The sequence below is a fragment of the Cyclopterus lumpus genome, chromosome 5 (assembly GCF_009769545.1).
Source record: "Cyclopterus lumpus isolate fCycLum1 chromosome 5, fCycLum1.pri, whole genome shotgun sequence".
Taxonomy (NCBI): Eukaryota; Metazoa; Chordata; class Actinopteri; order Perciformes; family Cyclopteridae; genus Cyclopterus; species Cyclopterus lumpus.
This window is the reverse complement of record NC_046970.1, coordinates 19,165,189-19,191,576: the sequence shown is the minus strand read 5'-3', so window position 1 is coordinate 19,191,576 and position 26,388 is coordinate 19,165,189. Positions and strand designations below refer to the sequence as shown.

General features: G+C 42.4%; 1 protein-coding gene across 6 annotated transcripts; it reads right to left on the bottom strand.

The window, feature by feature from the left end:
- Nucleotides 1–5,545: 5,545 nt before the first annotated feature.
- Nucleotides 5,546–25,582, bottom strand: LOC117731280 (rho GTPase-activating protein 40). Of its 6 annotated transcripts, none has more exons than XM_034533523.1 (15): nucleotides 25,337–25,582; nucleotides 17,076–17,299; nucleotides 15,826–16,046; nucleotides 14,952–15,030; nucleotides 14,246–14,394; nucleotides 13,288–13,453; nucleotides 12,779–12,870; nucleotides 12,234–12,311; nucleotides 10,943–11,102; nucleotides 10,138–10,220; nucleotides 9,024–9,230; nucleotides 8,501–8,644; nucleotides 8,083–8,234; nucleotides 7,784–7,839; nucleotides 5,546–7,210 (listed from the first exon to the last, which is right to left on the bottom strand). In XM_034533523.1, the coding sequence occupies exons 2-15, from the start codon at nucleotides 17,278–17,280 to the stop codon at nucleotides 7,104–7,106; spliced, it is 1,899 nt and encodes a 632-aa protein (XP_034389414.1). In that variant the 5' UTR covers nucleotides 17,281–17,299; nucleotides 25,337–25,582; the 3' UTR covers nucleotides 5,546–7,103. The 6 variants fall into 6 exon arrangements, with proteins under 6 accessions (XP_034389414.1, XP_034389416.1, XP_034389413.1 ...); XM_034533525.1 differs by lacking the exon at nucleotides 25,337–25,582 and adding an exon at nucleotides 23,265–23,341; XM_034533522.1 differs by lacking the exon at nucleotides 25,337–25,582 and adding an exon at nucleotides 22,996–23,335.
- Nucleotides 25,583–26,388: the final 806 nt, after the last annotated feature.

Sequence of the window (26,388 nt, the reverse complement as noted above, 5' to 3'; positions counted from 1 at the left end):
CATGTTGTCATCTCTTCACTTCCGCTCCCCTTTTCCTTCTCTCCTCACAAAGGACATAAAAGGTTGGTTGCGGTGACAGATGAAGACATCCCGGTAACAAACAATTAACATAAAAACAAATGCTATATTATAGGATGTACAGTATTTGAGTCACAGGGGTATGTTTGATGTGTGTGCGTGTGTTTGTAAGGGTGTTGTGTGTGTGAGTGTGTGTGTGTGTGTGTGTGTGTGTGTAGGGGGGGATCTTGATGGCAGTGACTCATGATGGGGGGGTGGGACATGACTCATGTAGATGAAGGGAAGCACGGCCCCCCTCCTTCATTCAATAGTGTTTTTTGACGCTACAGGCGATAAGCTCTTCATCGTCACTGTGTTGTAGCGATAAGGTTTCACTCAGTGGCTTCTGTGTACGCAGGCAAGCACACACACACACACACACACACACACGCACACACACACGCACACATACACACACGCACACACACACACGCGCACACACACACGCACACACACGCACACACACACACACACACACACGCACGCACACAGATAAACTCCCCTTTTCTTCTCAGGAGCATGAAAGCATCAGTTTGTGCAACATACATTCAGATTTGTTCGGTGTGAGACAGGCTGTCAGTCTGAAGAGTCACCGTTCATCTGTGTGTGTGTGTGTGTGTGGGGGGAGTGACCCGGGGGAGCGTCTGTCGTTGGCAGTGAGACAGAGCTGCCAGCACTCTGTGTGTGTGTGTGTGTGTGTGTGTATGCGTGTGTCACAAACATCATCAGCTGCCACAAACACAAAAGCTGCTGCAGCCGCAAACACACCGACAACATTTTCCAACCGCAACACATTGAGCACATTGAGCTCCCTGAAACTGACAAAAGAAGTAAAATAAAACCGAATACATCAATAAATAATGCACTTAGGAAAATAATTAAAAGGTAGTATAAGAGGAAATATATCTATGATATAGCAGAAAAATCCACGTTCCCATTAACCTCCAATCCCTTTTCCAACTTTGTCAGTTTTGCTCTACAATTTATTCTAAATTTGGTTTAGGCCGCAAATATAATCATTTATTTTCCTCACCACATTTCCAATTCTCCACATGCATAGATTATGACAAAGAGGTGTGTTTGTGTTTAGAGCAGTAATTGGTGCCAGGTTTGTCAGTGCATAACATCAGTGGTGACACAGACTGGTGCAATCGACAGGATTCTGGGGCCAGTGAGCTCCTTGAAAATACCAAATGAGTTTCCACCCACCTATTTGCAAACACATTTTACATTTTCACAAAAGAAGACCCTCAAAATATTGAATAAGGATTATATTAAAACTCATCATCTATTATAGCGTAAAGAAATCTGTACTTGGCTGAGATCCAAAAGTTGCTTTTTCAATAAAATTGATAAACAAACAAAACAAAAAGAGACTAAACAAATAAATCATGACTTTCATAAAGCATGTGACTTCACGGTGAGACACTTAATAATGTGAGAAAACACACTCATAACAGCACACTCATAACACCTAACTAGCAGCAGCTAACTGTAACTACTATATTTATTGATGGATTCATTTTATTTTCTCTGATTGTTTATTTTACAGTTTCTTTTTTGGTCATTTTCAGAGCTCCATACTGGTCTCCCCAACCTCTGTTCTAACCACAATATTCATTTTGTTGTAAAAATAACATGTAGTCTATTCTAAATCTGGAAATACATCCTGAATGGCTGAAACGAGCTGTAATTCCCATCTGTCTGAGTAAATCAGTTCAGGGTTATCTGCACCGGAAGCAGCCTCCTTTAAGCATATTGCACTGATGGATATTGAAAGATAAAAACTGCCTTTTCCATGCAATCATTTTATCTTTAATTATGTTGCTTTATTAATGGCACTTTTTATATGTAAATTTGATTATATTAACACCACACACATATTGTACGTTTATTTAAAGCAGCACTGCTTTTAATTTGGCACTTATTCTTAAAAAAAAAGAAAAGAAAAGCGAAGTGGCTATTTGAATATCTTTGATGTTCCTTTCAGCGTTTCTTCCTCATGTAGATTTACAATCAGCTCTCCGCCTGTCTGTCGGCTTTCTGCTGGAGAGATAGCGCTCTCTTCATTACGCGCTTCATTAATTTAAATGCTAATTGATTCTGCGAGGGCCTTTCAGACTGAGGGCCAAGTCCTGTCTTCCCCCATTGATTGTGTGTGTGCTAGTGTGTGTTTTGTGCACCTGCTGGCTCCTGGAGTGAAACGTCCTGACAGAACACCCTCTCCTGCCTGTCTGTCTGCCTCAAGTGTGGAACTGATATGGGTTTTGAGTGCTACAAGCCGATGAGACAAGTACTACACACACAAAACCCACACCAACAACTGAATCGGTGGATTGTTTTAGGGGCATAAAAGCACAGACAATGTGAATTAAGGCAGTTGGCATATTGTATGTAACTGGGTGGAAAAACAGAGGATGCAGGGGCAGTTAAATGATCCGTGCGCCGTTGCTAGGAGACACCGGGGCTGGATGTTAGAGATAAACGGTGGGATTCACCCCTGGCGGCGAGGCGAGGGTTGGAAAGAGTGAGGGGGAGGCAGAGGGTAAAAAAGAGAGAATCTAGATAAGCGTGGAGGAGGGGGGGGGAGTCATGTGACAAAGACAGAGGCCTCCTCGTTCATGGCAGATAAGCTTTCCTTCCATCCCCCATTGTCCTCCTCATCTGTTATTCGCAAAAGTTGGTCACTTTTTGTATTCCTTCGTCCTCCACATCTCCAGTTAAACACATTTGAGTCATTTAGCCGCTTCAAGACTCTCGTGGTATAAAAAACAAAAACAAGATGGCGACAGCCAAAAAACCAAGATGACGAAAGCAAACATGCCGAACTTTAGGCTTCAAAATGACCACAAACTATCAAGTGATGTCAATGTGACTATGTCGACTTCATATATACAGTCTGTGGCACATATTAGTCCTGCTCAGGTCACTGAAGCCCCCACATCACCAGAAACACTACTCACAGTGAATTACACTTTGACATGTAACACAACTGCTTTAAACTGCTTCTGGCACAAACCCTCCAATCACGAGCTTGTTTCAATTAGTGATTCGTCTACCTCAGTCCTGTAAATCTGTTCCCGAAACCGGAACATGTTTTCCCCCCTGTTCTTGTATCCGTTTCCTGCTTCACTTGAACACATCATTGGCAGCAGAGAGTCTAAATTTGAAAGCCAAACTTTTACTTTTGTGCAAACTGTGTCATCAGTGGTGGAGCATCTGTAGCTGGTGCCGGGAGGGAAACCATGGCGGCCACCACGTGAATACCGGAACAAGCTTCAGCTCGCACCGTCTCATCAATCCGGTTGACTCCGGTCAGCCCCACACAAAAAGACAAAAGCGGGAGAAGAGTGCTTCCTCCATCAAATGTGAGGGAGGCGGTGAGCTACCGAGTGCGCTTCGTGATTAGTCGTGAATGGGACGCATCGTTCTGATTGGTGGAGAGAGCCGGGGGTCAGGCGTTCTGCCAGCAGCTCATACAAGGCTGCTGATTGCTTTTCATCCACTGATTACAGTAATTTAGATCTGCAGCAGGCCAAAGGGGCCTGCGTCTGGCAGGCTGGCTGCTTCTGCTGCTCTGTCTGGGGGGTTGCAGTTTGCTTTGCTTGGGGACTTTTTATTTATTTTGTGCTTTTTGTCAGAAATGAGTGAATGAGGCTGGAAAAACCAAACGTACCGCATTAACTCACCACCGTGTTGAAAAAAAAGGTGTGGTCCATGTTTTCTGTCCTGAGAAAAAGTCTTCGAAAAAATTATGTCAATATTTCCAAAAATGCAGCTCATTACATCCCGTTTTTTTAAGTCCGAATCGTCTATTTTTCCAATAATCATCTATTTTTCCAATAATATCCCTTTTCTGGATTTAATCACTTCCTTCTCGGCCACGATCAATTCCCCACATGGTGCATGTTCCAAAAGTATAAAGCGCATAGCTCCCGACTGTAATTTTGTGAAAGAAAAAAAACAATGAATTTTATATCACAGTTATTATATCAGTTTTCTTCCTTTTGTCTTTCACGCGGCCATTTGGACACGCTGAGACCTTGAATAATCAATGTTGATGAGGCAGTTAGTTGCGAATGTTTTTTTCCATTCGGTGGCGATGATTAATCAAGGAACTGAGCAGCGCTGGCCTCTTCACCCGCACACATTACAAGGTTAATCTCTCTATTGATTACAGCAGCAGAATGAACCAATACTTCACTTCAGATTTTCTCTGTTTTCACATATGTGTGTACATGTTTGCTCCTTTGTGCGACGCAGCTGTAGATTCACAGCTCGGACTGATGAATGGTGCTTTTGCTGATACCATCTTTCAACCACACCCATTACCCCATATTGAAAAGAATTAATCACATTTAGCACAACATTAGATTCACATTTATTGACAAAACCATTTTTCAAAAGTGTTTCTTTCTACAGCAAATACTGTTTTCACAGAAGTATTCAAAACAATGACTTGTGTATAGGGCATAAATATACATTCTGACGTCTGCTGACAGACGTCTAAAATCGTCACCATAGTAAAAGCTGGACATTGATGAAGACAATAAAAAGTCCCCAACAACACTTCGACCACAACTGGAAACAAAATGTTACTGTAACAGTTCATCGTGTCGTCTCCCTGGGTGATTATGTAGATAACACTGTTTTAGGAAGCTCTTTCTCTCTCACACAAACGCATTCACATATATACAAGACAAACGACAGAAAACCTGTGTCGCAGGTAAAATGGAGCCCCTTGTTTTGGTGACCCCCGCATCATGTTGCGTCTACACAATACGTGTCCATGTTCTCGGCTCCTCGGGGTGTTTGGACACACACTTTTTGCCCTCTGGGATTCTGCTTCAGAGGTGACCTATTTCTCCTGATTGTCAGAAGAAGGCAGTTTCATCAGCTCGCTTTGTGCCGAGGCACTGAACTGTGCCTGGGACCCTGGGACAGGCCAATTGGACGTGTTTAATGAAGCTCATCACACACATGCATGCACGAACACACACACATACACACACACACACACATACACGTGCGCGCGCACACCGCTGCTGTTGTTGGGTCCAGGGCGGCAGAATTTATAACAGCCATTTATTACCTTCTCCTTTATCAAAGAAATGTGATTCCTCGGCGTGTTTCTGATGCACCGCACTGCCATTATGGTCCATTATTACGAGGTGACAGAGATGGAGCCGAGGGGTGTTGATGGATGTTGGTGCAGGGCCGGCTGTCATTACTCCATCTATTGAGTGGAGAGTGCGAAGACACTTCCCACAAAATGGCCGCGGAGTACCAACATGGCTCCGGCTGCGAGGTGGAAATGATTCACATCTGACGATCGGCGCTAAATGTTAAACACATTCATTTGCTGCTTGCGTGTGTTTGGAACACTTTGAGTATCGCAGCACAATCAAAACAGTTCTACTGCAGTGATTTCAGCACCTCTTCACAACTGAGTGTATATGAATGAATATTTACACATGAGATTACACTGTACTGTTGGCATATTGTATCGGAAAACAACTCGGCATCAATAAATCTGTACAAGAACACTGCAAATATCCACACTGAGTATGGTTGACTTCACACAACATACTTTTACACTGAGTGGAGCAACTCCACATTATCCTAAAGTCTCTCTACAGCCTACATAATACTCATCACATACAGAAGCAACAATGGCATTACATTCATATAAATAACAACAATAATTCCAGTTTACCCCAAGAGTCAATGCAGCACTTTTGGCTCCATTCATGTGTTTAAAAATGAGAACTGAAGACCAGCTTCACTGAGTCCTTAATAACTCCCTTTAGAGGTGCAGGAGCTGTCCTTGAGGTTGTGACACCAAATCCCTTGGTATCAAAAGAAGTACAGAAAAGTCTCTTTGAGCACTGTTCTGTACACATCAGGGGTCCTTGGAAGTCCATGGATTTCTTTTTTTTTTGTTATAAGGCCCAGGAGATTGCAGCGTTTCACAGATAAGAAAGTATCCGTTCATCCCTTTGAATGGCACAGACAAGAATCCTTTGTCTTTGTTTACTTTTTGATCAAAATGTCTGAGCTGGAAAAGAGCTGGTCTATTTACTGATCAATCAGTTGGTAACTAAAGTCCTGTCTCCAGGTTAGCTGCAACCACTAGTTTTTAATTATCTTTCATCGCTACTGTTTTTTTAATTATCAGCAATTCAAAAAGTATTACATATAACTAGAGTTAGTCCAAATCATAAGCTCAATGGATAACTACTGTTGCCACTGTGTTTGTATGCAGTTTCAGATAGGGGGATTAGAGAAACCAGATTTCCTCAGGTAAATGTGTGGAGAAAGCAGATTTCTCTGCCATATCAACATTTCCAAAAACAGCAACTAACTGCAGTTTCCAAGGTCAATAATTAATCTTCAAAATGTCTTCAAAATGTACTGTCTGGCACAGGATTAGACACCAATTTAACCAATAATATGCTCGTAAAGCTCCTGAATCATGTTTCAGCTTTTTGCAAAAAACTTTGATTTGAAAACACATTTACTGGCCTGAGAAGGGGGTGGGGCCTTTGCTCTCTTTAGCCAGAGGTGCTCTGCATCCCCATCTGCTCGCTCATGGTGGTATATGACTGCTTGAGAGGAAAGATGATGAACCGAACTGCCCAGCCTCTCTCTTCTGTTTTCTATGCAGCAGGTTCTCTGTCGGAAGTAATGAGTCAAATCAGCGTCTTTGTGCTCGCGGCGTCGCAGCCCCACGGTAACGCAGGCGAGGAATGAAAGGGTGATGGGAGAAAAAGAAGGGGAAAATGGAGAGAGAGAAAAGGGTAGAGGGAAAGAGACGGAGGGCAAAGTGTGTTCATCTGATCATAGACGGTTCTTAGGCTCTGCTCCTGGCAGATTCTCCTTCTATCTGTTTCTGCTCCTTCCATCTGACCATCTGTCTCCTTCTCCCGTGCTGCTCCAAGGATGAAAAGGACAAGAAGAGAGGGCTGCGTGGATTTGATCTTTTTTTTTAGGCTCTGCCTTTGTCCTTCTTAAGCAACCTGTTCCCCGATCTGTTCGTGGGTCCTTCACAGCTGTCTGCTGCCGTTGGGTTTCATCTTGATGACCCACTCTCCTCCAGAGTTGCTGTTGTACAAATCCAGAAGGTGTGTGTCGGGATCCAGGCAGTGCTCACCTGCAGAAAACACACACACATAAATTACTAAAAGCATGTGTTGTTAGAATTAAATTAAATATAAAAAATAAATGTATGGTTGAGTTTACATAATTACTAAAGATGCAACTAAGGATTATTTTTCTTATTGATTAATCTGCCAATTATAGTCTCAATTAGTCCCATTTGTGAAAATGTCCATCCCAGTTCCTAGAATCCAAATGAATGTCTTAAAATATGTCATTTTGTTTGATTCGAATACTGAAAAGCTATAATTTGGGATTACCGTGAATTATTTCGTGAAAATATTTCAACTCAGGGTTTGTGTTTGTAACTAAACAATGAGAATATTTCAATAATCTCTGGTACTAATGTAAAGATTAAAAAGTTGTGCTCACTGTCAGCTTTCCTGTGAGCGCGCAGACATGTGTGTAATGAGCATTTGTCCACTCTGATAAGCGCAGATGCACTGCTAAAATCTCTTTTGGTCTTTGCACAGTTCATTACGTAAGACCTCGCTACCCTCATCGGCTCAATGAGCAGGAGGACATGCAAATGTCAGAGGAAAAAACGCAGACGCCACTTCCAACTTACCAATATTCCCTCCCACCTCGTACAGCGCGCAGTCAGGATACGCCACGGAGCCGTTTCTGTTGAGAGACAACACCGATGTAGCATCTTTTTTTCATGAAGGTGGATACATTGAAAATACGTTTTGTGTTCAATAATATAAATAATAAAAGAATACTTAATCAGGTGACAAAAGTGACACCATGACTACTTTGAGAGAAACAAAGAAGCTTAAACTGAACTGTCGTGCGCATTACGTAACCACATTTAAGTGAAGAGTTGTCTCTGGCATGCGGTCATCTGAAGCCTGTGCGGTATCGTACCTTCGCATTTTGCCCTTTCCGTTGTCCGGGCTGCGGAGGGACTGGCGCTGAAACTGGGCGAGCAGGTCTGAGGCTCGGGAGTTGATGCTGAGCTGGAACTCCATGGTGCTGCTCACCAGATCCCCGACCTGGATCTTCACTGTGCGGCACGGCTGCGGGGCAAAAGAAATCCCTGTGTTAACTTTGGATACTAACACAATGACGTCTCCACACCAAAAAAAACGTGTAACATTTCACTGACAGCATGATGAGACTATGCAGCTTCAACGGTGATACAGGTTTTCCCAAGTATATTCAGTATATGAGGAGCTTTTCACCGCAAGAATTGAGATCGGTTGTGGTCATGTATTACGCTCTATTGGACATTGCTGTTGTCTGGATGGAATGTCAGCACAGGGTATGAAGCAGAGCAGCTCACCTCTGGGGTGTTCTTATCAGGTTTTTCGCGGCTGTCTGTGTGGATCTTCCTCAGCAGGTTCTTGATGCGGCGATCATAGAACTGGTAACGCCGGTTACTGTTCTCATTTAGCTTACGCACCTGGCTCATGAGGAAATTGGGGATCTGAAGAGAAAGGGGACATGACGCAACATTTGTGATGGATGTATTTCCAAGAAATATTTATACAATGACAACTTCCTTTATTTTTATAGCCAGAAAAAGCAAATTAGGGAATTTTGTAATAAACTACTTCTAAAGTCAAGAAAAAACCTTCAAGTTAAATTTAATTGCATCTTTTGCTGGTATTCAATTTCCATCCTGCTAGTTGACATTACAGGGACATTACATGTCAAGTTTTGTTTTTTTTCTTCATATTTTTGTATTATTACCACATGTAGAAAACAAACAATAGCTTCTAAATAATAACACTCTTATATCTAATGTTTCTGCAGTAAAACCAACAATCCTCTCCTCATGAGGATGAATACGTGGGCGGTCTTACCGTCCAGAGCAGGTCCTGGTAGCGGATGAGGAGCCTCATGACATCAGCTGCCTTCTCCACGTGTCCTTTCTCAGCCCCTTCCGTCAGCCTGCTGGGGACGGCCTTATGGAGGAAGAGGTTGGGAGCCATGATGGTCGCTACGGCCCACAGGTTCATCCTGTTCCTCTTCTCCCTAGAAACCACCTTACTGAGGAACTCGAGGAGGGCCTGAAGAACACACAGATGGACACACGCATACGGTAAATCAAAGGTGATCTTTTATTATAAGTATAATTATATATGGCGGGGTTGAGAAGTCCAGTTTGTGTAACTGTTGAGAGGCCACTCGTACACTGCCGCACAAAATGGAGTAAAGTGAATCATCACAGTGACTGAATCATGCGTGACACCTCGGCTGAGAAGTATGTTAATGCACAGTAAGTTTCAGCTGCCTCCACTTGAGTCAAAGTAATTAGTTCAGGTGGGTTTTATGCTCCTGGATGCTAGAAGCGGAGCGTACTGCACACTTGTGTCGGTGAAAGTGAGTCACGGTTAATGCAAGCCGTTACATAACAGAGCAGAGAGTTTAAAATGTGGATTAGTGGCAGAACAATACAGTAATGCACTGTGAGTCAGTACTTTGGTATGTCGAGTTACATCAGAGTGAATATTGGGATGGATTTCTGACAACCTTAAGAAAGAGTGTGTAGGCTGTGAAGAATGTTAAATACAGATTTAAGGCCAGTTTGACACTCATGAGTCATTTATTGATTCTGAAGATGAAAGACATTTTCAAACATGACATTTTATAAGCTGGTTTTCAACCTCTATTGTGCCTGTAGATCAAGTGTGCATGATGAAGGAAACATTCAGAAAGATTACTAATTAAAAATGTTAGCTAAGTAAAAGTACATTAAGTATATTAACTTCAATATATTTGAAGTATAAAAGAAGTACAAAAGAGAAAATGCTTAGAAAAAATAATTACATTACGAGGTTATTATTACTATTATTAATATGTTGCTGTTGTAGTTAATGAAAGTGGAGCTCATTTGGATGTTTCACGTGTGTGTGTGTGTGTGTGTGTGTGTGTGTGTGTGTGTGTGTGTGTGTGTGTGTGTGTGTGTGCGACTACCTTCAGTGTGTTCCTGTTGGGCTCAGGCAGCAAAAGGATTAACAGGTTCAATATGTGGAGTTTCTGCCTCAGCTCTGTGATGTCTGAAGGAAGAAGAAACAAAAGTAAGACAGGTCTAACACACACACAAACACACACACACACACACACACACACACACACATACGCACACACACACACACTCATCTTCTTCATTTCCTCTGCGTTTGGCTGGGAGTAATGGGATACTTAAAGATTAATGACATTGTGACAGGTGGCCATTAGGTTTGTTAGCTTATGTCTCTGTGGTCACACGTCGTTTATCACTTTGCACCGATTCTATATCAGTGAGTCATCAATCAGATCATATTAATAATATCAGTCCATTCTTTTATTAGGGTGAAACTAATGTGAAAATAGCAGATCTTTTACAGCTGCTCTTAAAAGGCTATCAACGTGTTCATCTTAATGCTGCGTTCTCAGCTGGAGCAGAAAAGGTAAGCAGTCATGGAGAAGAGGCTCGGGTAATTATAATGTGAACCCTGCTGAGCTGTCTGGAAAGGTGGGCAGCAGACTGTCATGTAGCAGGTAATAGAAGTCATGTCGAGGAAGAGAAGAGGAATTGTTGTGTATGTCGGTTTTATACAGTAAATATCCAATTTGCCAGATAAGAAAACGCAGACGCAATAAAATCACTTCAAATATGTCACCCATCTGCATCCTGACATCCTGTATGATCACAGCTCTGTTCATTATGCAACTCCAGAGGAGCGATGCGTCCTAAGAACTGACAGATTGAAAGAGATGTGAAATGTTGCACACTGACCTCTCACGGCGCTGAAGGTGTTGAGGTACTCGGCGGTGAGCAGAGGAGCGGGCAGCTCCCTGATGAACTTCTTAAGCAGCGCTGCAGCGTCGTTCGGACTCACCTCGTCCCAGCTCACCTGCCCTGAGTAGAAGTTGGTCTCCAAGTTCTGCTGCAGCAGCTGCAGGTAGAAAACAATGACCACTGATGAACTGTTAACTCCACCTCCCAGACATTCAAACTATTTCAATTATTTGAACACTTTTGAAATATTTTATTATTATCAAATGTATTTTCTAAACTCTTTTTTATTCAACACAGAAGCCATTTATTGTGTGTATGACTGATGCATAATGGCGTTCGTGAGTAAACATTTAGAAAGTTTCTAGTGTTCGTAAATGTTACATTTTCAGTGGCAGTTATTTTGAATGATGAAAATATGGAGAATTGTTTGTCACTCATAGAGCGGATGTGTCTCTGGAGCAGCTACAGCTTAGATTATAATCAACCCTTCATGACGGTGGATTATGAGGTTACAACTAATGCCACTGTTTTTCAGACTCTATTTGTGTCATATCAGAGTTATACGCTCTATTATCTTGTCTGCCTACATTGTGTCTATCTAGATTGTTGCTGTTGTACAGCCTCTTTCTGATACAGAACCATAGGTTTCATATGGTTTCATAGTATCTTGAGCTTTGAATTAAGTTCATAGACTCCAAGTTTGTTGTTTTCTGTTAATGGGACAGAATGGCACTATTCACAAATACTTTTGTGATATTTGTATTTTTTATTATTTAACTTGGTAACAAGAAAAACTATCATAATGGTATAATATGTTGTAAAGATTAAAAAGCAAGTGCCAAAATATTAACTTTCTTATATGAGCATTGTTGCCAAATCCATTCTCTGTAAAGGTACTTGATTGTTCCACCCCGGTAATCTGTCCTGATGATAAATGGCGCCCTCTTCTGTCTGCCTTTAGTTGTATTGATTCACCATCTACTGTTTCATGTGCGGAATTAAATACAGTATCAGAAACCGGATTGGTCAACAGAAGCTGAACAAATTATTGATTTTGTGACATTGGATTTTCCTAAATGTCAACTAAACTTAAACTCAGTGAAGCTGTTTGATTTTCTTCACTGCTTGTGACATTTAACAGTGTCAATATCTTGGCTGCCCTTTAGGTCATGAACATTATTTTAAAAGTTTTTTATTTCTTTGCTTAAAACATACAATTACAAAAAGGAATGTGGTCATTTGGTGCAGTGTTTGTATGACATAAATAATTTGTATCCAAATATTGTACCTTGATTCTTGACTGAGATCCTGGAACCCGCAGAATCCCCTCCGAATCGACACCTTTTTTTTCCAAAAATGATAACAACTGCAAAGAGTGAGAGAGGGAGGAGAGAGAGAGAGAGAGAGAGAGAGAGAGAGAGAGAGAGAGAGAGAGAGAGAGAGAGAGAGAGAGACATTAGCAAAGTGTCAGGCATCATTAGATAAGGATCTCTTGCACACCTCTGCTGGCGATTCTCAGTAACTGCTGCTACAGACAGGGTGTGGTCAAAGGTTTTCACATTCAGAGGACACTGAGGTTGCTTCATGTGCTTCTATCTGACGTGTTTTGCAGGTTCAAAAGCAAAAATGTGCTGAACACATGCTGTGCAAAATATGGTCATGCAGATCTGATATATTATAGGCACATTAGATTATTGGCTAAATGAACTCCAAAGGCCACACACAGCACAGATAGTATCTAAAACTGCTACATTCAGATACAAAGCACGTGGAACTATTTTCATACCACACTTATGGATTTTTAAGGTCATATGAACTGTTTCGGGTTCTTACCTCCTGCATGAAGAGAGGAGTAGTGGTGTTGGGCTTAATTCTCTGATCGTTCTCCAGCAGCGTGGCCAGCGGCACACCGTAGAGCGTGCTCTCTGTGAAAGGCACAACGTGTCATTCAGTTGTCTCACAATGACATCCAGCTAAAGTTGCACATGGGAGACATGTTCCTGTGTTGTGTTTGTATGTGTGTATCTGCATTCATACCGCCAGGTCATAGCTCATGTAATTCTGTGTGTATAAGCGCGCCAACACACAGTAACTGCAGTGTGTTGTACTAAGGCTAACAAAGAATATGCTCGGATTAGTTATGGCTGATTAATGTATACGTCACCAAAGTTAAGTTTTTCGTCTTGTTATATAGACAGAAACTTATTTAAAAAATGTGAAGAAATAAAATACTTCTTAAAGAGGCAGGAGCATTTTAGACTGCAGGGAAAAAAATTGCAAAGAAACCTTTCCTTGTGTGTGTGTTTGCAAAGTGCCCTCTTTGTGTGTCAGTGCTGTCATACCTGGGATTTTCCTCTTGCCGGTTTTGTGCCTTTTGACCTCCAGCTCTAAAAGGTCACACAGTGCCGTCATGTCGATGAGAGCTAACTGACGCACCTTCTTCATGTCAGAGTGGGAGAGATCCTGAATACAGGTCACTCCTAGACGGCACTTGGGACAGATCACCCGCTGAGAAGGCGAAGGCAGTGAAAAGTGAGAAGAGGGGGATTAGAGTTGAGAGAGGGGAAGTGGAGGCAAAGAAAGAGAAAGGAAGAGAGAATGGGAGAAAGAAGAAAATGGCGACAGTGTCAAATAATTTACATAATACTGTACATAATACTATAATGTGCATCAGCCTTGATACAATACAGTGGAGCAACAGTATCTATGCATGTTTAATGAAGACGTTTAAAAATACAAATTCTTCCCTTTTGCCGAGGAAACTTATTCCTGAAGAATACTCAGTGACACAACAACTATTCTTTTTGTTGGGAGCTAATTCCCTCATTCCTGTATTTTTAACCCTGTTATCAAACCAACAGCTGGGCCGATTAGAATTGGCTAACAATAACATTTTTGGTCCAAACAGAGACTTAAATGTACAGTGACTCCAAGAGTCCAAAAGCCCCAAATGACTGAGATTTATTTTTCCTCCATTACCAAAGATGTATATTCCCTCCAGGTATAAAAATGTATGTACCTTGCCTTGCCAAAATATATGTAGTTATTATCATGTCCTGTTTTCTGTAAATAAATGTACGATGTACTTTCACACCCACCAAAAGAAAATGACTTTAGGAAGTACACGCTGTGAAACTTATATATATGTATATATGTGCCCTTTTATGCCCTATTGGCAAATTGTCTTCCCATTTCGTGACATCAAGTTCCCCCTTTGAAATAACATGTTGAACCGTTTTCCTGAAGGGCAGCGAGAGCAAATAGGTCATTAGAGGGAGGGATGGATATGTTGGTGCTTACAGGCAGGGTGCCATCCTCTTTTCGGCGTTGGCTGTTGTTCTGCGGAAGTTTGGCCTGTTTGAGGAAGATGACGGCCTGTTCGCAGTAAGCCACGTCGGTGATGAAGAATTCCTCTTTTGGAGCGCCTTTATGATGCTCCGGCGTCACAGCTGTGAGTTGGGAAACACCCATTAACACACACAAACGGCAATCTAGTTCACTTGAGGAAGTCAAGTGTGCAGGGAAATCATAAAAATATCATTTTAATGCACACTGCACGAGGGAACAAGAGGAAGAAAAACATCCAAAGATATGAGGAAATGTACCCACATGCTATTTGTTATCTTCTATCTCGCCAATACATAGCTAAAAAAAAAGAAGTCACGAGTCAATACTTATGTAGAAAGGTTTGAACAAATACTATTCAAAACATTTGGCCAATGAACTCAACACTGAGAGGACAGGGGCGTTCAGCAGCTGCATGTTGACATGGGGAGTTATCCGGGGATTAATCTGAACCAATTAGAAGACAGAGGACGGGGCTGTGGCCTGATACCAACAGACTCATCATGACCTCACAAATCTGCTGCTCACTCACCTGACTTCTTCTTCTTCATGTCTTTTTAAAGACACGTGAAGCATTACATTTGTAGTTAAACCTATGAATAATTCATTGGTTGTTTTATTTCTGGCTTACCTTAATAGTACTACTGTATGCAGCTCTTACCTGAAAGGGGATTTTTAGCAACCGATGCCATGCTGGTTTGGGCAGAGTCTTCGGTATGCTGAGACTCAGGAAGAAGGGTCTAGTGAAAGAGAGCATTTGTTGACACGTCACACACGCATGTCAAAGTCAATTCAAATGTTCTGCTAACAAATCACACATTTTCCTCAAAGGGCTTTACAAGCAGTGTACAGGATACAAGCTCTGTCCTTAAACCCTTGATTTCGTATATGGAAAAATTCACCAAAATGGGAAATAACTGAAATAAACCTCAGGAAGAGCAACTGAGAACAGAGCAAGAGAGTCTCGCGGGATGGACAGACGTACAATAGATGTCCTGTGTGCACAATTACAATACGTTCTCTAAGGGAACAACTCTTGTTAAAAATATCAGTGCTTTAATATTTTGTCCACCACTGGGAATAGTAGTCATGTTTTACAGTGTCCACTGAGCAGATGGAGATGGATATGAAGAGTATTTCCTTTGATAAAGGTCTGATAAGGATCAGAGGAACAGTGTATCTATTCTCCTCTCACGGCTGGTCAGGCAGACAGGGAGGACAAAGCATGGCCTTTACGTGTGATTTGCCTTCATTGTGACAGTCACCAGGGAAATGGATATTTTATATTCCTCTGCATGCAGCTTTGACAGCATAACAGTAAGCCTGAGACTGGTCTTTGCATTTCTTTTGTGGGTAGAAGTAAACAAATGACATAGGAGGTGTTACAAGGCACTCTCAAATTCCGTACTTCATTTCCCCGGTTATTTTTAAATTATTTGAAGGCATGGAGAGCAAGCTTCCTGTTGCTTTTCCTCCTCTGCCAGAGGTTGTAGTGATTTACAGAACAACTTTTTCAGGTACTTCAAAGTCCTGACCTGAGTGATGGGGGAGTTGAAGATGTCGCGAACGTCTCGCGGGGCCGGTTTGTTCCTCTTGCGGAGGGACAGCGTGTAGGAATCCAGTCGACGCTGGACGGCCTCGGCCTGGGTCCGGGTCAGAGTGGACAGCAGCACCGCTCTGTCTACATCCTCGCTGTCCTCGCTGATGAGGGTCGATAAGCCAGCATCAGCCAACCACTGCTCCTCCTGTTCGCCTTCTGAGACATAAACATGCAACAGACAGTGAAAGATCCACACAGGCAACGATACACAGAGGCGACAGCGACAACATGCAGATATAATGCAATTCGAAATGCACAATTTCACTACAATAAATTATCATTTTGATGTAATGTAATTTATAAAACTAGGTCTAGATGACTGGATTTGGTTCCTCCTCAGTCTGTAACTAGGAACCATCTGTAGTCTGGTCCAATCAAAAGCAATGGAGTATGTCAACAGGAAGTCACTTCAGCCCCACAAGCTGTAACATTATATTCTAAATAACTGCCAGTCTTTAACTAAAAGAAGGTATGCATTTGTTTCATCTATGTCTGAAAATATGTGTGTTTCAGTAGTGCAACATTAGTGATGTTATTATAGGTAATGAGCAAAAGGTAGCATAAAGTGTTGTTATTTGAGGCATGTTGTGTCAAATCTACAAATATTGTGCCAGGCCAGCTGTGTCAAGCCTATTCCTTCTTATTTCTTCACCTGTTCACTCTAAACTTGTTGTAAGCTAACGGTAGCTTCGTCTATCAATTCAGGTATATTTGCAACAACATGTTTACTCTCTCACAATAATAATGGGGCATAGTTTTACATCCACAACAGAATCCAGACTTCAAAGGGTTTTCTCATTAGCGAAAACATTCATTGAAAAGAGTGTTTCTGTTTAACATACCATGATTAAGATCTATTAAATGGCAGAATTAACACAATCCGAATTACTGAACACAATTAAAAAAAAGGGCATTCCCATAATGAATGGCTTCGTGGCTTTTGCACATAAAACACTCCCTGCCAAAAAGTGTTTGATGGTGTTGTCATGGTGATGAGCGCTTCTTTGCTGCATGAGTGACACCTGATCTGTTGTCACGCATGCATCATGTCATGGCGTATTTACGTTATCATTTATGTGAAACACCGATGCTTCGTCATCGCGAATCAGAATCTGTATGACCTCTATTTCTCATCTCTTTCTGTCCGTTAATCCATCAGCGCAGGAGCAGCCATGCAGTATTTACCCTCTGATTGTCTGGAGTCTCTCCTGCTGCAGTCGAGGTCTGTATAGCCACTCCCCTGCTGAATGGTCTCCACCTCACTCCAGAACGAGTCCAGGCAGAGCTTGTCGGGGTGCTGGTCCTGGTCCTGGGAGGATGGCGCGTGTGTGCTGTGTGAGTGCTCAGCGGCTGCCTGGTCCTGCGGGCTGGCCCAGGGCTCCACGCTCATCTCGGTGGGGCTGGGATTTCTGGTACAGACATACACGCACGTAAAGAAATCGCACGCATGCATGCAAACAAGCGAGCGGAAACACGGAGACGCATACAAACACAGGAGGAATGAAGATTGAAGCGATGCGGGGAGGATGAATCCGCCGGGAGAGCCCAGAGAGATGGAAAGACAAAAGGAGCGGTGTGAGGAGCGAGATGGCGAGAGGAGGGGGGTCTCTATTGTTCCTGCAAAATGTGTCCAGGAGGTGTAGTACCCTGTAGATCCACTAGGTGTCGCTGTAACAATGTGAGATCTGTTTTCTATGGGTCGCACACCTTCATCCACTGAAACAAGACACATGACTGCAAACCCACTAACAACGGAATAATATGAGACAAAATACAATGAACAATTCAAATACATTTTTTTTTCAAAAATCATCAAAATGCAGCCAGCGTTTTCTTATGGAGGACTCAACACGAGATGGTACAACTGTTCCCTGACAACAATGGGACACACTCAGCTGCAGATACACTTGCACCCTCAGGCACTAAACCGTGACATGGTGATCACTGACACAGGAAGTGGTCAGCTGAGTCACTCCATCGGTGTGCGGCTCAGTCACATTCCTCTAGTCAGCGAATCTCAAGGGACATACCAAGCCACACTCTTTCATTTCAGGAATGTCAGACGGCTGATCATGCCAACGTGAATCAAAGATAGACAAGGAAATCATATAGTTGTCGTTTGTATCAGACCCAAAAATACTTTTCGTACTCTGAGCTGTGGTATGATTGAGAAGTTTCTGATGAATGCTACAACCAACGACATGGAAGTTGAAGCCAGATCAGATCTATTCCAGATCCAGAGGGGGTGGGGGTTGCTGAGATGTCAGGAGTTTTGAGTTTCAATAGATATTTAATTCATCAAAAGCCTCTAGAAACAAGATAAATAGAAAATAGTAATTGTCATTCCCCTTTTGGATCATACACTCGACAGGCCCAAGAATACAAAAGCAAAGACACAGAGAAAAGTTAATCCTCACATCCAAGTCGTGAATGCTTGACAAATTACATAAACAATGTGGTTGACTAACTGTGTCAACTTGTAGGCGGGTCCACTTTGAATACTGTGCTTAGAGATAGTAAGATTGTACCGCCATTATTTGTGTAATCGTTTTTTAATTATGATTTGGACAAACCTATGTATAGTAACTACATGTTATTGTATGAATGCTTCCGCTTGTGATGTGATGTGTAATTACAGACAAGAGAAGAGAAGAATGATATTCATCAGAAAACAGAGATTTGAAGTATTAAAATAAAATATAGTAGCTACTATCTGATCAGTAATCAACATTAGCCAATAAAGTTCAATTATTTTCATACATCTCGCTCACTTCACCCCTCACACACAGCTGTGCAAGGCCAAAACCTGCTTCTCTTATGGATAACAGTGCACATTAATAAAAACATTTCTGTAAATGTATTAGCCAAGTTAGCCAAGAGACTATTTTTCATACATCAAGCCTGAGAAATTAGAGGTCTGCAGACAGCTGACTCACAGCAGTGCACTCTGGAGCCACTTCAACTACAGGGAATACAACAGAAAAAATGATGTGAAATATTAAAACGACTCAAACTTTCTCAAGAGAAACTCTTTTCCATCCCACAAATGAAGCTTTGTCCGTTTTAAACACAGACTCCACAGCATGAACTACACGCACCACAACTGCAGTGGCACTGAAGTTCGCTGGTTATTTGGGGATTTTACCACACAAGTGTGCCATCTGCACAACTTCACTTCAAGCCCAGACCACATTCAAACTTTCACCAAAACACGTATGACTTTGATCCTGCTGTCCCAGCTCCAGCTCCGGCTCCCTCTCATTCATCACACATACCTGGCTTTTTTCTTTTGGGAGCATGGCATCACACGCTTGCTCCTCGCCGGGCTTATAGGACGAAGCCTGAAACGGTTCAACCTGGTGCGTGGAAATTGCATGGTGGATCCGAGCATGCCCACCAATTCCTCCTCTCTGCCTCTCATATCCACAATGCTAAAGGAATCCAGGGATTGCAATGCAGTACAAAAACCTAGCTTCATCCAGTCCTGTTGGTTGGACACCATCTGAGGGTTGTGTAAATCTGTTTGCTGCTCCAGTTTCTCTGTGCGCTGACAGGAAGTGTTGTTGTTCACTGAGGTTGGGGCTGAGTAGAGCTGGAGTTGGAATGCAGGAGGGAGTGACGACTCCCTGTACATCAACACATCATTCACACCTGTCCCCTCCCTCGCCATCTTGAGGGGATACGCCCCGCCATTCCATCAACATCTAGTTAAAACAAGAATATTTTACACTTTTAAAAACTAGTCAAAAAGACGTAATACAACACTTGCGTAAGTCCAGGTCTAATATACGTAAACAATGAATGGTTTAGCCACAAGGGTAAACACTGACTGTGCACCTCAGGCACTGTATTGACCTTTTAGGGAAAGCTACACAACTTAACTTGACCTACTTGATCAATGGTTCTTTGTACAAAAGAATGAGGCCCCCCATTTTCACCTCTTTGCTTTGCTGTTACTCTAAGAATTAAGTTAATCAAACAGATCAAAGGATGAAGATGTTTCCTTCTTTTGGAAATCGTTGATCCAAAATCAAATAGCACATATTTATGCTGTGAGAGCTCATGACGTGGTGTGTTAAATCAAATATGCCCTTATATGCCGAAGAAACAACTTATTGCAACACTCCAAGCTTACATCCTTGTCTAACCTCATACCTGAGCGCTTGCTTGCCTGAACAGTTTACATAAACCTCAGGTGGCTGAGTGTGGATGTCATGTATGTGTAGCAAGAGGCCGAGACAGTGCCTCAAGCTCCTCAAGTGCAACAGGTCGGTCTACATTGTCTGAGATCGGCACTGCAACCCCTCAAACCCTTCCCCAAATCAATGACTCGTCAATCAGTTGTTCATTCTCTTTTGTAAAGCGACTGACAGCCGATATATCAACTGAGGATGTCGACAGACAGAACCAGATGCCTGGTGAGATGAGGAGAAAAGTGAGAAAACCAGTTACTTCACCTCCCTCCAGTTTGGCATACAACTCGCTTTCTATCTAAAAATGTATCTGGGATAAAGGTTTTTAATTTTGCCATTGTAGAGATAAAAATAGTCTTGAGCCAGACTCATAACTAAAATGACCTCAAACTAAGTATGCCAACCCTCTATGGAATACACTCAGAGGACAGAAGAGGAGAAGTTGTTTTGCCTCAAAAACCAAGAGCAAAGGCTGTCTTATTTTTAAACCTGCTGATTATATTCCTCACCATGCAAACAGTTTATAAAGCTCAGCCACAAAATAAAACAGGGGAGACTGTGAGTCAGTGGTTAGCAGGTCTGTCTTTCAATTAGAGCGGTGGTTCGATCCCCGGCTCCGCTAGCCCTATGTGTCCTTGAGCAAGACACTTAACCCTGAATTGCCCGTAGCTGTGTCTACGGTGTAAGTCAGCTAAATGAAATGTAATGTTTTGTAAATCGACAATTTAAAACAGGGACGACTGAAAATGTCAGGGTGATTGTTTCTTGCTGAATGGGCCCCACACCAACACAGGGAATAAACAGGAAGTCGTCCACTCCGGGAGAAGAATGAACAAAATGTCAAACTGTTGTGTTACGTTCAAACTGAGCCCTGTGGGAGACAACACACAGTAACCCCGTCCAACCAACTCGGGTCAAGAAATACGGTAATCCACTTGAGAAAGCTGCCGGCGTTGAAAAGCAACACTGTGTTTAATCCTCGTTGCTGAATTCCACAGCAAAGCCTCTGAGCTTGCAGAGAATGCAAAGGTTTGCTCACACAGCCTTGAGAATGTGATTCTGCCCTAGCAGACAGGATCTGTCCATTGATACAGAAAATCATTAACATAGAAAGAGATCTACAGTCTACAACATCCCACAAAAAAACCCCATCAAAACACTAACAATTATAATCAGAACTAACTGCCCAGTACAAATTAAGTCAAAGTCAAACTAAAGTCTGGAGTCACAAGGAAAACTTTTTTTTTAACAACCTTGCTGAGCACCCATACCCTGTTTCGCCTAATAGTGGAGTAGCTTAATCCGTGAACGAGCTTCAAGTCCCAGCACCCCTGAGTCCACAGCGGCAGCAGAGGCCTGATCCTACCTGGCCTTGGCCCACGCGATGGCTCTGCCCGAGAGAAGCAGCAGGGCTGCAGAGCCGCTTCTCCCCCAAGGCATCCTGCTGTTGTCCCCCCAAACTGCTGCAAGCTGTAGGAAACAGCAGCTGCCTGCCCCTGGCACGCTATTTCCTTGTAATCTCCTCGGTGCACAAACACTTTAGAACAAGAACGATCTCACTGCACTGGTGGGCACGTCACTACATCGCATCCTGGGGCAGGAAAGGAGATCTGCATGAGGGGTGGGGGGCCGGGAAGGAGAGGAGCTGAGGGCTTGAATAGCTGACTGGGGCTGGGACACCGACAGAGGGAAGACCCTGTCTGAATGGCTGGAGCTGAATGGATTGGGCACGAGGACACAACAGCTGCATGCCTGACTGACTGGCCGGCTGGCTGGCTGGACGGCTCGACACACTGTTTGGATAAAGTTATGCCGGGGCTCAGAAAAGTGGGAATTCCTTCCACTTCCTTTGTGTTAGTGGCAACGTTCTCACTTTACGTTCACTGATTTACTCAAACTCAAACACAGGAATCTGTGTTGAACTGTTTGTCTTTAAGGTTGTCATCAGAGTCCTTAATCCAAGGCTGAATATCAATGACCAGCAGGAAGGCCTCAGCTCGTCCACAGATACAAATAAAGGCAGACTTGAAATAACAGTGGCTCTTTGGATCAGCCCTCAATGAGGGAGGACCACAGTGTGGAGTAGGGCGTGGAAAAACAGCTCACCTGTAAATCCTTTGTTACATATTTTGGACATAACACGGTTTGACACAGTTTAAAGACAAGATTTAGATTTAGTCATTGTACTGTGCATGGACGGGAACAAAACAGCCAAAAGATCTTGCAGCTGTGGCCAATACTAATTTAATTCCAGGCCTAAATATTCGCTGCTGCCTGTTATTAAAATGTTATTAGAAGAAAAAGTATACCTACTTAAAATTGCTGTTTCAACATTACTGATGGAATTCATTGATGGAATTTTATTTATTTACTTATTTTTTCACACATATATGAAATGTGGTATACAAAGAAATTAGTCTTGCGTTGTATTGCCAGTGGATGTGTTAGGATAAATTATTTTGATTTGCCGTTTGCAAAGGGCAATTTTACACTCAAGATGACAGAGGCAGAAAAGGTCACCCGCTTCTCTGTCCCTCGAGGTGAAATTCTGCCTCTCCGACCTGACCTCTGTCGCTAAGCTGCATTTCTACACTGGTGGGATGGTGCACAAAAGGTTACTTGGTGCTGAACATAGCTGAGGCAGATGTTGGGTTTATTATGACGTCATAATAACCAAAAGTAAAATTCCAATGAGATTTTATAAATATGTCTCAATGGGACAGAGCCTTGAGAGCTAAAGATTGGACTTTGCACCACAGCGCTGTTGGGTCATTTTAAGATTATTAGAAATCTTTACAGTGTTTCTAGGAACATATGTGAGCAACTTAATGGCGTAAATCTGATAATGTGACATTGCAGACTGTGTACACACCACAAATCACTGGGACATTGAGAAGATTTGCTACCCTTACCCACTGGCTCCTCCCTGTAAGAGACCTGGTGGGATCAGTGTAGTCCGTCTCAGCTCGGGCAGTTTGTCCAGTCGCTTCTTACACTCAGTTTGTCTCTAACCAGATCAACACAGATTAGGGAGACCACGGGGATTCCTCACCAGCTCTCTCTCTTCTCACATTAGCTTATTCCTCACTCCTCCCAGAGACTTCACCATAGTCTAAAACCCTGAAGTTGTCTCTGTGGTATCCCCAACGGTGTGTCGCTCAGTCCCTCTCTTCACTCTCACCTTGATTTAGTTCCAGTAAAACCACCATATCCGCACTACTGTAACTTCCCTCACGCCACATCCTTCCTTAATATGGTTCTGTCCTCTCTCTTGAATCATCTCTGACCGTTGTTCCTGCTAAGTCCCGCCCTTTCTCACCATCACTGACAATCCTCCTTAGCTGACAGATATGCCTCGAGGAAAAAGGAGAGTGGAGAACGAGATGGCACGTCACCTTGTGGCCCTACAGATGGCATGTGACAGCTCAGCCTCGTGGCCTGCTGATCCACCTCTTGGCTAGTAGAGGAAAGTGGAGCGGTGTAGAATACAGGCGAGAGAAAAAAAAAAAAAAAAAGAAACAACGGCAAATGTTGATGGAGGAGGATTATACAGAGTGGGGGTTATAGGAGAGGAAGGAAGGTGGTGAAGTGATGGATAATGGAACAAAAAACATGTCACAATCTAATACATTAGCACTGTTAGAGTGATGCTGAATGTTTAAAATGTGAGGAGAAAAGAAAAATGTGTCCCCTGATTCACTGACACTTCCAGATGGTTTGACTGACATGCACATAGCGACAGAGCCAGAAGGATGTCACTCATACCACAAAACTCCAACACATAAGAAACGTGGCTGGCTGCCAGCATGTTGTACACCCACTCGATTACGATGTCACGACTATCTAATGCAACAGATGCAAGTTGGGTTTCAATCCAATGACCTCAACACCGTCCCACGCCAACAACGGAAATATACTTAAGACCAAATCTGTCGTGAACAATTTAGTCACAAGGACAAAAGATTTTTATTATTTTTATGCACTTGTGCATACACATAGGCAGGATGTGTGCAGGATGTGTGTTTCTGCTTATCATTATTTATTGCTGCAAATGTTGGCACATTAATTCATCAGAGCGATGTAGCTGAACTTGTTCTGAGAGCACAGATTGGAAGAGTTGAAGAAAGCTTCAATTATTAATCAGCTTTCATTTGCATCATTCAAAACATGCCCCTGTGCAAGGGTAAAATGGGTGCAAAAGGTAAAACAACATGTTGTCATCCCATAACTGTGCATCACTGATGTTTTTGTTCTGTCAAAAATGTTCTTATAATTTCAGTGGGTTGGCTTCATACATTACAAAATGAGCTCATTAAGGACTTTGGTAAGTTTTTAATTAATTGTGTGAGGAAAAATGACAACATAAAAATAGAATTTAATAGGTACGCCAACTGTCGACTGAACATACCAATTTAAGATTTACAGGCCTCTTGAGTCTATAAAGATAAAAGCCACCTTGGGTTTTTTGGCAGCATCTCATATGCTCTCAAATGATGATGTGATATACGACTATGAACTCCTTGCTCCATGCATCACTGCCACATCTTACTTGACATCATCAACACCATATAATTTTATTACTTGAAATGCAGGTCATAAAGCAGGCAGTGAGCATGTTCCCCATAGAGATGCTAAAAGGTTAAACTAACTTCCTTGACCATAGCTCCTTTTATCATGTATTTTACATAATTACATGCGTGTGTGTCCAGATTCTCTATTTTGGAAGCAGACTTCTTATTGCATCAACCAAAACAAACGATGTGTCATAGTGACTCACATCAGCTGCCACCTGAGCTGTTAGTGGCTTAGCAATCAAAGCTATAATTTTGGCTCACAATTATTTGATAACAAAAATGTGTCTGTATAAAAAATGTTTGTATATGGTATGCGATTTTTTTTTAAACTCCTAAATATCAGACTCAAAAAGCCACTATCTTTTCAGCAACGAAATCCACGGAAATACTTTCACCTTCACTTCTGAGATGAACACGTGCAGGAGGAAAAACACGCCCATAGCAACAGGTCCCTAGCAACCAGAAACGCTTCCCCACCGGAGAACAGAAACACAAAGAGGCAAACGTCAAAACGAATAAAACCACATCAATAAATCATTGTACCTCTGTTTCTAATACACACAACCTCCTGTTCAAGATGACATCAGCGTTTTTCATCGGAAAATGTACGTTATTTTATCAAAACAATTGTAAAAGGTTAGCTAGCGGAACACAAAGAGATCCCAGCTGTTGACGTTACCTGGGGAGACGCCCTCGACAGCTCCGGCGCGCGCAGGCTCAGCTCAGCGTGAAAGGAGGATGTTTCCATGTAACTTTAGCTCAACAGTGATGACTTTCACTGTTTGAGCGGCCACGGCAGACAGATGACGGGAGAGAAGTGGAGCTCGTGCTGCCTTCACAGACGGGATGAGGGAGGCTGCTCTCCTCCGCTAACCGTCCACGTTATCATTCGCACCTTGCGGCTGACGTCACCACGCAGGGCTCCAATATTAATAACAACAACAGTGTGCCATATGACCAAAACTCGTGTTTCTTCACCGCTTTCCTCTTTGTTATCTTTTTTTTTTAATAGCTCAAAAAGCTGCCACTTTAATGCCTGGAAATCACGACTCCATCTGCATGCAAATCCTGTTTATGTGATCTCTTGTTATTCTTGAAATAAAATAATAATAATATTAAGAATAATAATAATAATAATAATAATAATACATATTTTGATTAAGAGGACCCTCAACTAAAGTCTACTCCCATTTGCAACCCATAATCTCATTTTTTTTGAAAGCCTCTCATCAGTCTTTGTGAATGGGATGGATATTAAAAGGGGACATGGAAGAAAATGTCACAAGTTTGAAATATTAATAGCACTTGAAAAAAAAATTCTTGGCAAAAAGTCAATTTACAGGAAGGCTGTGCACAAGATGCAGCTAAAGGTCAGATCATTTCCAGTAAGCACACTCTATGCTGATCCTTTTTTGTCAGACTGCTTTTTTCCAAGGTTAATACAGAATCTTCAAGCTCTTAATCAACAATGGGTCGACTATATAAGACGGCACATGCCTGTGCACATGCCTGTGTGACGCCCCAGCTGACTCACATTTAGACTCACGCTTCCTTAAACACAGTCACAGCTGTGCAAAAATGCTATATGCTTATTTTTAGCCACGCGAGCAGCAGGGCCCCAGATGGCAGTGTCATTCGCTCCGTTGGTCCACCTCCAGACTGAAATATCTCAACACCTGCCAGATGGATTGACATGAAATTTTGGACAGACATGTATGGTCCCCAGAGGAT

Excerpts from the sequence above, each read along its gene's own strand:
- LOC117731280 (XM_034533520.1), bottom strand. The coding sequence starts at position 17,703 with ATGATTTTTGAAAAAAAAATGTATTTGAATTGTTCATTGTATTTTGTC. Across the intron at positions 17,300-17,377 it reads TCTTCATTCCTCCTGTGTTT|AAATCCCAGCCCCACCGAGA; the intron begins GTATGCGTCTCC and ends TGTCTGTACCAG. Across the intron at positions 12,312-12,778 it reads CTCCTCTCTTCATGCAGGAG|TTGTTATCATTTTTGGAAAA; the intron begins GTAAGAACCCGA and ends CACTCTTTGCAG.